Here is a 13,023-nt window from a genome sequence, read left to right on the forward strand (position 1 = left end):
GGGGACAGACCCCAGTCCACATATTCACATATGTGCACACTGCACCCCTAGAAATGCCTCAGCAAGGGCATCCAATCTAATTTTTGAGCACCCATAGGCATAGAGATTCTCAAACTCGTGCTGTGGCCTTGGGAGCCCCCCAGAGTTCCTCATTGCTGAGGTGCAGGGTGCTCCTGGCCCTCCATTGCCAGCCTCAGGGACCCCTGCACCAAAAGAATGAGAGAAGCTGGACGCCAGACAGAGGGTCCAATGACTGATGGAATGATGGAGGGATGAATGGATAGATGGAGTGATGGAGGGGTGGATGGATGGAAGGATGGAAGGATGGAAGGATGGACGGATGATGGGCCCAGCACTCCTTAGTGAGTCCGTGTGGCTCTAGATGCTGTTACTCTTTCCCAAGACCCTCAGTTTCGTGCAACAGCAGCAAAGATCCAGCTCTGTCTTGAGAGAGATGGGAACATCCATGTCCCAGAGGGAGAAAATTTGTCTTTGACTCTGAGCAACAACTTGAGGAGGGCCTGACCTTGTGCTGCTGAGCAGCCCACACTCAGTGCAAGCACAGCCTCCACTCTTCACACTCCATAGGGAAAACCAAGCCTGGGGGGTCCAGCAGAGCTGAAAGCACCCTCCCTCAGACAGGCACAGTGCTGGGGCCAGTCCTGCTCCCCCAGCTGCCTGTGTGCCATTCTGCCCAGTGAAGGGAGCGCAGGATGCTGCCCAGCAGCAGGCCAGCAAGGACACACATGGCTCGGGCAGGCTGGGAGCAGTGCTGCTAGGAGGGGATGTCCTTGGGCCCCCGCGGGCCGTAAACATGATGTCATGTGGCAGTGTACACAGCCCGCTCTGTGCACGGGTCCCCCAGTGGGCTTTACAAGTCCTGCGTAGGAGGAATAGACCATGGCCCACAGCCAAGGGAACTGAAGTCGGGAGATAAAATCAGGTTTGCTCTGGGCTGGAGCAAACAGCCTTTTGCAGCAGGAGTGAGGGACAGAGAAAGGCAGCTAGAGCAGGGAGCACCCCCCGCCTCATAGGACTTGTTGGGAGTCGTGGGGAGCAGAGGTGATGGGGAACTGGGTCCCTTGGCCGACGCCGGTCCCAGGCTGGCGAGCTCGGATCCCTTCACGCCCACTTGACTTAGAATAACTCCATAGGCACTTGAAGGCACTAATCAGCCTGGCCCACTTGAGAGGAGCCCAGGCTGCCTCCCCTCTCCCTGATAACAGCCTGCCTGCATGCCCACCGCCGGCCCCAGGTCTGCTCCAGCCCCTGCTTGGGGCACGGAGGTCACTGTGGGTGCTGAGTTCTGCACAGCTGAGCTACTGCAGTGGTTGGTGCAAAACTCAGTTCTGAAACAGCTGACCCAGGGCTGGAACATGTAACCTTCCTCCTGGATCTCCCATGTCCCTCCTGCCAGCTGCACAGCCCCACTGACCCTGATGCAGCCTGTGACTCAGGCTGTGACAGCATGGTGACACACAGCTGGCATGATGGCCATCTTTGCATACAGACTATTGATGGTCCTGGGACCCTTTCTTGCAGCCTGGGCTTTCCTGGGAGTGACTCAGGGGATGCCCTCCCATGAGACATCCCCATCTGTGCGACTGCGAAGCAAGGTCAGCAGATGCAGCCCTGGGAAAAGCTTGCAGCCAGTGGGTGACACTACACAGGTCACGGAAAGAAGCTGCAGCCAGGACCCACCACGTTGCGAGCAGCACCCAGTGCACAGTGTTCCGTGGGTGGGATGAGGGATGCTTGCAGTGGGACAGAGGAGGGCAGTGGTCCCACAGGTCTATCCCCACGGATCCCACAGGTCTATCCCCACTGGGTTTGCTCTCCTGCCTCTGCCTCGCGTGTCCCTTCCCGGTCCCCTTCCAGTGTGGGGACACTCCTCCTCACCCAGCGAGCCGTCCCGCAGACGGAGGTGCCTCAGAAGCCCCACAGCATCGTCCTGCTGGAGATGTGTCACAGCCCGGCCACTTCCTTTTGGAAGTCCCCACCGGGCTGCCTGACTCACCGCCCCTCTCCTTCCCGCACGGCCTCCCCCGCAGCCCTGGCAGCCATCCCCGCTGCCCGCGGGTGACTCACGGTGCAACCCCCGGGCTTGGAGCGGAGCAGCGCTGGGTGCTGCCACCCGAGGGTGTCACGCGTCGGGCTGCGGAGCGGGGCCGGATCCTGCGGCGGGGAAGGGCGAGCGCGCCGGTGAGAGATGCAGGAGCACAGCCTAGCGGCTGCCGGGGTCCTCTGCACTCAGCCCCGGCGCTGGGGTCTCCCTGTGGGATGGGTTTGCCCAAGGGAAAAGGTGGGCGCAAAGTACTCCCCAGCAAGAGGCAACGCAGCCCCAGACAGATAGGACAGGAGGGAACGTGAGGGGCCTCCAAGCTGTGAGCTGGCTGGGAGCCGCCATCAGATGGCGGCAGGCGCTCACACTTGTACGTCCTGCGTTCCCGGCGCCGGCAGGCGCGCAGCCCTCTGCCCGCGGCATCTCCAGTCCCTGAACGGGGCACATCAGGAGCCTGGAGCCCGGCCTGGGTCATCCCCTATTGCTGCAGCCAGGACGTGGTGGGACAGGGACGCGGCCACTCACTGGTCTCTGAGGTGTCTGCCTGTCCTAGGGACAAAGTATCCTCCTCCAGGACCTTGAATCAACCGTGCAGTAAGGTTGGTTAATGATCAACACCGCGATGCTCCAGCCAGAGGCACAGCATGTGGAGCAGGGCAGCCGAGCACAGCAGTGCAGTGCCCGTGGCCCACGGCGCTGGTGGCAGTGCCAGGCTGGACACGTCTTGGACACCACTGCAGTGCAGCCCCGCTTGTGGGCTGGAGCTGATGCCATGTTCCTTCATCACTGTGATAAACCAAAGCCACCTCCAGCAAGGGGCCCACAGCCACAACGGGCACGCCGGGCTCTCTCAGCTGGCAGCCCCATCAGCTCTCCTGCGGGGTGGTTGTGCCCTCCCTGAGCTCCCTAACCCTGTTCCGGAGAGAGCGGGATGGACACCCAGGGCACCCCTGTCGCCGTCCCTGCGCCCCGGAGACCTTCCCAAGGGACCCTCCAGGGCTCACGGGAGGTTCCACTGCTGCTGCAATAGGGACGAGGACGGGCAGGGGCAAAGCCGGGAAGAAAAATGGCGATGTGAGCCGGGGGGGACAGGGAACAATGGGTGAGCACACAAGGACATGGACAGGGCAGGCCAGGAGGGGCAGCCACCCCAACCGGCGCCCAGCACCCAATGTTTGCAGCGCGGCCCACTGGGGACCCAGTGCCCACCGCCCACCGCTCGAGGCACACACCGCAGCCGGTACCCTCCGTGCATCACCCGGTACCCGGCGCCCGCTTCCCGTTGCCGCTGCCCGGCTCCCGGCGCCGGTGCCGCCCCCTCGCAGCCCCCCGCACCGCCTCCGGTGCCGCCCCCCGCACCGCTCCGCACCGCCCCGTCCCGTGCGCTGCCGACGGAGCATGGCGGGCCCGAGCGGCGGGGCTCGGCGGCTGCTGCTGCTGCCGCCCCTACGCCTCCGCCCGCCGCCGCCGACCGGCCCGGAGCCGCCGTACAGGACCGGCAGTTCGGCGGCGGCGGCGGCGGGGCCGGCGCGGCTGAAGGGACCGGCGGAGCTGCCGGGGCCGGGGCTGCTCAGGACTTTCGTCTGGCTCTTCCTGCGCGGCTACCTGCTGCACACGCACCGCCTCCAGGTGCCCGGGGACGGGGGAAGGGGGTCCCGGGGGGTGCGCTGGGGGTGCGCGGGGGGAGTGATGCTGCGGCGGAGGTGAGCTGGGGATGAGCCCGGAGTGACTGCAGGGAGCTGGGGGTGGGCGGCGCTGGGGGACGGAGCGCCCCTGCTGCCCCTGGGGTGATGCACAGAGAGGGGCACCGGAGAGTCCCTCCAGCTGCCCCTGGAGTTGGGCACGGCAACACTGCGACTTGGTGTCTCCCCGATGGGCTGGGGGCTGCGTGTAACCCCAAGCCAGGAGCACTGGGGTTTGATGTGGGGCAGGTAGCACCCAGAATGCAGGATAGGAACGTGCAGACGTGTTTGTTTCCTTCTCCGAACATTTCCTCATACATTGGATGAAGCAAGCCATGGGTTTGGCTGGCCCTGAGCCAGGTGGCATCCATCCTCCAGCAGCTGGGAGCTCTGACCTGCCACGTCGGGGAGCTGAGTGCAGGACTGGGACGGGAGGAGGACAGGATGGAGCCTCTCTGCACCACGGAGCAGCAGGCACTGGTGCTGGGGAAGGGACTGTCACAGGGGTCAGGGATCAGGCAAGGGTCCCTGCTGCTTCATGGGGCTGCAAGCATGGCCCGGCTTTGCAGGCAGCTCTGGAGGTGCGTTCCTTGGATCCCAGCAGCTTCTCCCATCCCTGCTGCACAAGACCTGCACTATGATGGGTTGTGGCTGCGAGCAGCCGATGGCAGAGAGGCTTTGACCCTAAGTCACAGCCTCCTTTTCCTGGGCTGACCCTAACCCACAGGCCCTTCTTCCTTGGGGTGCTGCCTGCAGCACTGGGATGGCCGTCCCTCCCCCTCCTGCTGCCACCACGCACGAGGAACGTCTGTCTCCCTGCGGTGACGAATCCAGATGAATCTGGGCTCAGGCTGAGACGCAGTCACCAAGGGAGATTGTACCACGTGCATCCCAGCAGCCAGGGGGAATGGGGAGCGGGGCTTCCCTGTAGGGTGCCCACAGCTCTCCAGGCTCAGCCCAGCTCCAGAGGGGCTCTTGGTGCCCAGTGAGGTGTCACACACCCCCTGGAAATGTCCCTGAGGCTGGCAAGGGGGTGCTCAGATGACCCCAGAGTGCCTAGGCTAGTGGTGCTCCAAGAGGGCCATGGATTTGGTGGGTGCAGGGTTAAGGTTAGGGTTAGAGTTAGGGTATGAGCACAGCAGAACTCCAAGCTCAGAGAAGGACCAGTGCTGGTGGATGCCCCCTGGATGGTGTGTCCCCAAGGCCTTGTATGGCCCCGGCACGGTGCCCAGCACTGATCATTAACCACCCTTATCAGTGGTGGATTCAAGGCCATGGGGACTGTCCTTGGGTTTAGCAGAACGCGGATGGGGTGATGCTGTGGATCTGCTGTCAGTCACCACAGTGGGCCTGCATCTTCCCAAAGCCCCATGCGTGGCACTTGTTCCTGTCCCTGCTTGTGCCATGCACCAGACTGTGCCCAGTGCTGAGCGCTGCCCCCTGCCCTGATGTCCCACTCACCCCACCTCACCCTGTACATTGCAGCTGATGTCTCGGCGCATCTACGGCCCCATTTGGAAGTCGACCTTTGGACACTACCAGAACATCAACATTGGGAGCCCGGTGGTGCTGGAGCAGCTGCTGCGGCAGGAGGGCAAGTACCCGATGCGGAGTGACATGGCCCTGTGGAAGGAGCACCGCGACACGCGACGCCTGCCCTACGGACCCTTCACTGAGTGAGTCCGGCCCCACAGTGACGTGGGGCGTGGATAGGAGCTCTCTTTACTCTTTCTGCCCCGAGCAGAAACCGCGGTGGGTGGACAAATCACCAGGGATCGGGGTGGAGTGGTTACAGGATGCTCCCATGGATCGGGGATGCACCGAGCCCCGTCCCCATGCAGGGAAGGGGAGCGCTGGTACCGACTGCGGCAGGTCCTCAACAAGCGGCTGCTGAAGCCCTCGGAGGCGGTGCTGTACGCGGATGCCATCGGCGAGGTGGTGTCCGACCTGATGGTGCGGCTGCGGGATGAGCGGAGCCGCAGCCCCTCGGGGGTGCTGGTCGGGGACGTGGCCAACCTGCTGTACCGCTTCGCCCTCGAAGGTAGGGGGGCCTCGGCCCCGCTCCTCTCCCCCCGTCCCCGCGGGGCTCTGGATGCCGCCTGTCCCCCGCAGGGATCTCCTATATCCTTTTCGAGACCCGCATTGGGTGCCTGAAGCAGCAGGTCCCTGCCGAGACGCAGCACTTCATCGACTCCATCAACCTCATGTTCAAGAACTCCATCTTTGCCACCGTCCTGCCCCGCTGGAGCCGCAAGGTGCTGCCCTTCTGGGACCGCTACTTGGACAGCTGGGACACCATCTTCGCCTTTGGTGAGCCGTGGGATGGGATTGGACCCCTGCGATCCTGAATGGGGAGCAGTGATTCTAGCCACCCAGGGTTCAACCACCTGCTACGTCAGCATCGAGTGTCCATCCCCGCAGGCAAGAGGTTGATCGATCGGAAGATGAAGGAGCTGGAGGGGCACGTGGAACAGGGCAAGGAGGTGTCCCAGGGCTACCTGAGCTACCTGCTGGCCAGCGGCCACCTCAGCCTGGATGAGGTGTACGGCAGTGTGGCTGAGCTGCTGCTGGCTGGCGTGGACACGGTGAGGGTCAGCGGGGTGTCCCCAAAAATCTCTGCCACCTGTCTGCTCCATGCCTCAGTTTCCGCATGCTCACTGCCTCTCACCCCTGTTTTCCCTCTGCATCTCCAGACCTCCAACACGCTGTGCTGGGCCCTCTACCACCTCTCCCGGGACCTCGGCATCCAGGAGACCCTGTATCAGGAGCTGAAAGCTGTCGTGCCCCCAGACCGGTTTCCTGGTGCTGAGGATATCCCCAAGATGCCAATGCTCCGGGCTGTTATCAAGGAGACACTGAGGTACAGCCCCTGTTCCACTTTGGGTTGGGGTAGAGGTGGATTGGGTTGAGTTGGGTTGAGCTGGGAGAGCCTGTTCCCCCACATGAGGGTACGTGCTTGGGTGGGGACCCAGGGAGTGGGACATGGGAGCATTGGCCACAGGGTAGGGCTGGCTTACAGCCCCTTGGGGCCTCATCCAGCCACCCTCCTCCTCCCTGGGTGGGAGATGGAGCCAACAAGCAGCAGGAGATATTCCCCCTGGTTCCTGCCTTGGTGTTGACTATGTCTGTCTCCCACAACACCTCCTCCCCTATCCCAGGGTGTATCCCGTGGTGCCCACCAACGCCAGGGTCTTCTATGAGAAGGACATAGTCATCGGAGACTACCTCTTCCCCAAGAACGTGAGTGGGGGCTGCGCTGGGGGTACCCTACTGCATCCAAGGGCATTAACCCCTTCTCGCCTTGCAGACCCTCTTTGTCCTGGCACACTATGCCATGTCCCACGATGAGACCTACTTTCCCGAGCCGGAGCGCTTCCTGCCCCAGCGCTGGCTCCGGGGACACGGTTCCCCACACCACCCCTTCAGCTCCATCCCTTTTGGCTACGGGGTCCGTGCCTGCGTTGGCCGCCGCATCGCTGAGCTGGAGATGCACCTGGCCCTCGCCAGGGTGAGTGGGGTCTCCCTTCCCAGGAAACCCACCATGAGCTGTGCTGCGTGGCCTGGGCGGTGGTCCTGAGGCACTGCTGCCCCTCTGTCTGCCCCCAACAGATCATCCAAGCCTTCGAGGTGCGGCCGGACCCCCGCGGTGTGGAAGTGACGTCTGTGTCCCGCATTGTCCTGGTGGCCGACAAACCCATCAACCTGGAGTTCATCGCTCGCCCGGGGGCCCCCTGAGCTCAGGGCCTCGCTGTGCCTTTCACACCCCACCGGGGGTGCCCCTGTCCTGCCTCATGCCCAGGAGCCGTGGGGCACAGGGAGGGGTTTGCAGCCGTTGGGTGTTCTTCGTCCCGTGATTGTGTTGCTGAGTGTGGAGCTGTGCCTGGGGTCCTTCCTGAATAACTGACCTTGGCCCCAGCCCCTTCTCCGTGCCTCAGTTTCCCCCGTCCTCACAGTGCAGGGCTGAGCTGGTGGCCGGGCTTGGAGTTTAGCGGTGGGGTTTCAGGGCTTCCGTGCAGTGCCAAGGGATGGGAACCAGGTGACCCTACAGGGATGGGTGCTGGCACCATGTCTCCTGGCAGCACCAGGATTACAGAGCACAGGGGACCTTTTGCCATCAGCTGTCCTTCCCCAGACATGCGGTTATGGGGGCACAGGCATTGGGCAAAGTAATTTGGGGAGGATGGGCTCAAGGGTCACCTCAGCCTCAGTGGAGCCACTGAGCTGCACACCCCAGGGTGAGCCAACATCCCTATTCCTCTGGCTGCTCCGACGTGGGTACCCCAGCCCCAGCCCTATCCCAAGGAGCTGAGCGTGCCCAGAAAGGCCACAACACAGTGCCTAGGGCAGGCTGCTTTATTCCAGCAAGGCTGAAGAGACTGGCAAATAAATAAATACCCCCACCCCCCTATCAGTGTACAGGGTCCCCTTGTGAGCACCTCTACCAGGGTGCTCCAGCCCTGGAGACCCTACAAAAAAACAAGCCTGTGCGTGCAGCTGAGCCATGCGCTCCTCCCAGGCATCCGGCACAGCCAGGGGGACCCGAAGCACTGGGGTCTCACAGCAGGAGGGGACAGCAGTGGCCGGGAGGGGGGGATGTTGCAGGTCCCCAAGGGCCATGCAGGTGTCCTTGTGCCCAGCCACACAGCTCCTGGGGGCATGGTGCCTGCTGAGCATCCCTGTATGCTCGCAGTCTGGAGGCACCCCTGGACCCTTTTTCCCCCTCGCCGTTCCTCCCTGAGGTTGGTAGGAGCTGACCCCAGGCTCAGAGCGAGTCCCAGGACCAGGGCAGGTGGACAGCCCCCACATGGAGAGCCCCTGGGTCCCGAGCCTCCTTCCACGGCCCTGCGGTACCCAAGCAAGAGGCCCCGCATTGGATGAGCCTTCCCTGGTGTCCTCAGAGCGAATGTCGGTCAATGCCTGTAGGGCAAGAGAGCGTGCAAGGCCATAACCCCCAGCAGCACCGGGCTGGGCACCTTGCAGCATGGCACTGCATCCTGCCCTGCAGCCATGGGACAGAGCACAGGGACAGCCTCCATCCCAGGCTTGCGCGCAAGCACTGGGGAAGGAGATGGGGTTGGTCTGGAGGGGAACATACTACCGGTCTCCTCCTGGCACTGCCACCCCTATAGCCACTGTGCAGGTCCCATACCTGCTTAATGCAGCCCTGGGGACCAGGTGGGCATGAAGGCCGGGAGGCGACGCCAAAACGAGTTTTGTCTTGGGTGCATCACACCCAAAATGCCATCACCCAGCCCAAAGAGCTGCACAACCTGCATCCCACCTCGAGACCCTGGGACAACCATCACCTTGGTCCTGCTGTCACCACCTGGGCACCCCCAGTGCCCTCAGACCCCCCTCCCCGGCCAGCTCTGCAGCGGCAGAGGGGCAGCGCCTACCTGAAGTGGAGAGAAATGGAGGGTGCGAATGGAGAAAGATGGAGCGTCGTGGGCTAAGAGTTAAGAGCATCGATACCTGCGGGAGTGAGCACCAGGGCCTGGAGGATGTCAGAGAGGGAGACGATGCCCCGCGGGTACCGGTTCTCATCCACCAGAACCAGGCGATGGACCTGTGGGTGCAGAGCATCACAGGTGGGCAGCGAGCAGGGGATGGCACGGGTGAGAGGAAGGGATGTGCCCCTGCTGCTCACCTGCTCCTCGGCGATGCGGTCGATGATATCCTCCATGGTTTCGTGGGGGTAGCAGGTGAGGACCCCCTCCAGGCACACGGTGCGCTGCCGCAGTGCTTCCCGCACGCTGATGTCCAGGTTGTTGTAGGTCTTCTGGGCTGCCAGGTGCTGGGAGGGATGGTGACGCTCAGGACGTACCCCCTATGTGCCACTATGGCCGTGCCAACACACTCAATACTCACAATGACATCAAACCTGGAGTACAACCCAACCACTTGCCCTGAAAGGAAACAGAGGCGTGGGTGAGGAGGGGATGGCAGGAGGGAATTTTGGGGTGGGCATAGGGTAGGAGCTATAGGATACCAGCAGCGTTGACAACAGGCAGCGCAGAGACACGACGATCCACAAAGATCTCCAGTGCGGCATACACGGGAGCGTTCTCAGGCACGACAGCCACGTCTCGGAAGGTGCCGACACACAGCTCCTGTACTGTTTTCTTTAGGAAGCGTGGCTTGGGGATGGTGGAGCCCTGAAGCAGGCAGTGTACGTGAGCACGCATCCTGCATGTACCCCCACCCTGCGGTGGCAGACTCCCCCGTCTCCACTCCACCTCATTACTCACAAAGATGTGGAGGAACTTGAGGATGCGCTTGTGGGTGAGGATGTGCAGCACGTTGCCTGAGATGGGCTCAATGACAGGCAGGCGATGGATCTTGTGCTTGATCAGGGAGTAGACGGCGTCGAAGAGGCTGCAGGTGGGGGGACGTGGCTGTGCCCAGAAGCCCCCTGGTGCCCTGAGTTGGTGCCCACCCCTAGATGGGGGTCTCGCCAGCTCTCCCCCCAGGGCAGGAGCTCACCTGTCACTTGGGGAGATGTAAACCAGTGGCTTGAAGGAGCCCTGCAGGTACACCTCTGCAAAGGAAGAGAGCTGCAAGCAGTGGCCCACAGCCCCAGAGCCACCCCCACGCTGGGCATGATGTGCCGAGCCCAGACACCACCATCAGCCCCAGTTTCTACCTCTCCATGTCTGAATCTTGTGCTCCTCCACCTCGTAGATCTGGACCTAAGGACAGGGAGAAGCCCTACTCAGGGTGGCATGGCTAAGGGCTGCCTCATTCCCCAGCATCTCTCCTGTCACCTAGATGCAGGATCGCACTCGTCACAGTCTGGGGCACTCACCAGGGGTGAGCGGTAGTAGCGGTGCAGGATGTTGATGAAGTCAGTGATGGTGAGCATCCCTGTGGAAACATAGGGCTGCCCACTCTGTCCACATCCCATAGTAACCTCACTGCTGCCCTTGCACTCACCCACAAAGCTCTGCTTCTTGCTGTCCCACAGCGGGGCTGCCCGCACCCCATTGGCCACCAGTGCCACAAAAGCCTTCTTGATCTGCCAGCAGAGCAAGGAGCAGGTCAGAGAGACACTAAGAACCCTCTCCCTGTCCCTCTTCCCAGTTTTTCCCCCATGATCTTTATGGTCTCACCTCCAGTGTGGTGTCGAAGACGACAAGCTTGCAGCTGGTGGGGACAGCATCGTAGCAGCAATGGCTCCTCATGAAGTGCATGTAGACCTCAGCATCAGGGCTCTGGAAATTGTTGTCGGGTTCCAGCCCCAGGATCTCATTGCCCAGGGTGAAAGTGACGGGCCTGGAGCCCTTCTGCCTTTTTTCCTCCTCCTCCTCCTCCTCTTCCCCCCTTGGATGTAGTGCCTCTGGGAACCCTGTAGGCACACCTGCCCCAGCGATGAGCTGAGCTGCCGGGTCTCGGTGCCCCCACACTGCTGCTGGGGCCAGCAGAACCCCCAGACTGCACTCTGCAGGGACAGAGGCAGTACAGAGCACAGCAGCTACCCAGCCTTGAAAAGCTGAGCAGGGTGACAAGGGTTTCCCAAGTGGGCTGGGGGCTTATACACTCATTGCATGAGTGAGCCAACCCCATCTGCTATCCATATAGGCGGTGCTCATCCCCCTCCCTGCTACCCACCTTTCTCCATGGGGCGGGCAGCAGCATCCAGCAGCACCATCTGCAGAGGGATGCAGAGAATGAGGGGGGTCAGCAGCAGCCAGCCCACCTGGCCCCAACCTCACTGCTTGGTTCCCCCAGGGTGCAGTCCCCAGAGAGCTCCCTGCCAGCAAGGCCCCACTGGGACAGAGCTTGTCTGCTCCTGGAGGATCCCAGGCACAGGGCATGGGATGCCAGAACACACAGCGCTCCCTTCACTGTCCCAGCTGAGGCAACCCCATGCCCTTCCTCTCCCTCCCCTGGTCCCCAAGGTGTAAATCCCACTCCAGCTTCCTCTGATGCTGAGAGCCCTGCCAGCCCCACCTGCCGCAAGGGGCTAGGTATGCCCAGCCCCACGCTGGGGGAGACCCTACAATAACAAAGGAGCAGCCCGGGCAGGAGAGGAGCAATCCAGACAAAGTGGTTGGCCCCGTGCCCCCATACAGTCCCCCAGGAGACCCTAATAACAAAGCAGCACACGCCACAGGCAGAGCTGGCAGCAGAGACAATGTTTACATGCCATCCTACAACAACAAAGCCACATGGATCGCTCTCTAAGGAGGCCAGAGCTGCCCTGGCAGGGAGATGACCTTACATAAATGCCCCCCACCCCAATCATTCCCCAACAGCTGGGGGCAGTGGGGGCAGGCAGGTAGGTCATGCTGTGCCCCATGTCTTTGTACCCCACACTGATCCAGCCTCAGAAAAGGTGCCACCAACCCCCCACCCGGCTTGGCTGGTCCCAAGTGGGGGGCACCGAGCCTGGCCCCCCCCACCCGTCCTGAGGGTACCTGGGGAGCAGCGGGGCTGGAGAGTTGCTCCATGCTGACTGCAGGGCAGCGCTGCTATTCTGGGCCCACGGCTGGCTGGGCCCTAGCAGATAGAGTGTCACTCAGCAATGCCAGCCATGCCCTCATCCACAGGGAGGGGGGGGGCACCACCACCAGGCAGCACCCACAGCGTCACTATCATCTCAGCCTGTGGCACCTGGGGACATGGGGGATGGAGAGATGGACAGATGGGAATGAAGGAAGAGCCACCCCCAACTCATCAACAATTTTTCACCCAGAGTGAGACGCAGCGCCATCAGGATGCGGCTGCTGCAGCAGGAGCCTGGGTACAGCACCCCTTGTATCCCAGGATGTTGAAGGATAGGTGGCCCCAGGGGCAGCCAGCACAGTGTGGGACACCTTGGCTGGGTACTTTGTCCCCACACTACAGCTGATCCCAGGGTCCTGCTCCAATCCAGCCTGCTCACAGCCCCCAAGATCTCAAGTCCCCAGCCCAAGAACCTCTTCCCTCACCCCGTTGGGCCACCCGCTCTCACCCCACGCTTGCTCCCAGCTCCATTTCTATTTCAGGAAGGTTCAAATATCGCCCTGGCCCATTGCCGGGCCAGCCTTGGAGCGGCCGTGGGCGAGTGGGACCACGGCCGGGGATAGGGCCAGGGCGGCTCCAGCTGACCCTGGGGGACAGCTGGACCCTGGTCATAGCAGGGAGCAGAGCCATGGGCCCCCACACGGGTGCCAGGCAGAAGGTTTTAAATCACAGCCAACAGCTTCCCAAAATACCCACGGGATGCAGGGGCGGCTGCAAGCACCCCCATGCACATTGGGGGAGCAAAGAGAGCTACCCCAAGAGCTATAGTGAAGG

The 13,023-nt window shown here is 62.4% G+C and overlaps 2 protein-coding genes across 12 annotated transcripts; one reads left to right on the plus strand and one right to left on the minus strand.

Annotated features, from left to right (window-relative positions):
- The first annotated feature begins 3,458 nt into the window (after positions 1-3,458).
- LOC136058043 (sterol 26-hydroxylase, mitochondrial) lies at positions 3,459-7,755 on the plus strand. The gene is made up of 9 exons (XM_065751239.1): positions 3,459-3,691; positions 5,230-5,420; positions 5,586-5,785; positions 5,857-6,054; positions 6,166-6,329; positions 6,438-6,604; positions 6,903-6,984; positions 7,052-7,252; positions 7,354-7,755. Exons 1-9 carry the CDS (start codon positions 3,461-3,463, stop codon positions 7,477-7,479), a joined length of 1,560 nt encoding a protein of 519 aa, XP_065607311.1. The 5' UTR covers positions 3,459-3,460; the 3' UTR covers positions 7,480-7,755.
- Positions 7,756-8,097: 342 nt separating this feature from the next.
- Positions 8,098-12,239, minus strand: PRKAG3 (protein kinase AMP-activated non-catalytic subunit gamma 3). Of its 11 annotated transcripts, none has more exons than XM_065751247.1 (13): positions 12,162-12,239; positions 11,353-11,392; positions 10,854-11,101; positions 10,678-10,759; positions 10,550-10,608; positions 10,388-10,433; positions 10,228-10,282; positions 9,993-10,119; positions 9,734-9,899; positions 9,613-9,650; positions 9,392-9,538; positions 9,217-9,310; positions 8,564-8,661 (listed from the first exon to the last, which is right to left on the minus strand). In XM_065751247.1, the coding sequence occupies exons 1-13, from the start codon at positions 12,192-12,194 to the stop codon at positions 8,639-8,641; spliced, it is 1,158 nt and encodes a 385-aa protein (XP_065607319.1). In that variant the 5' UTR covers positions 12,195-12,239; the 3' UTR covers positions 8,564-8,638. The 11 variants fall into 11 exon arrangements, 8 of the variants coding, with proteins under 8 accessions (XP_065607313.1, XP_065607312.1, XP_065607314.1 ...); XR_010623109.1 differs by having other exon boundaries at positions 8,583-8,661; positions 9,141-9,310; positions 10,854-11,089; XR_010623108.1 differs by having other exon boundaries at positions 8,583-8,661; positions 9,141-9,310.
- Between the last annotated feature and the right edge of the window lie 784 nt (positions 12,240-13,023).

This window comes from Cyrtonyx montezumae, unplaced genomic scaffold (genome assembly GCF_038088225.1).
Source record: "Cyrtonyx montezumae isolate F1298 unplaced genomic scaffold, pur_monq_1.0 scaffold_7, whole genome shotgun sequence".
Classification (NCBI taxonomy): domain Eukaryota; kingdom Metazoa; phylum Chordata; class Aves; order Galliformes; family Odontophoridae; genus Cyrtonyx; species Cyrtonyx montezumae.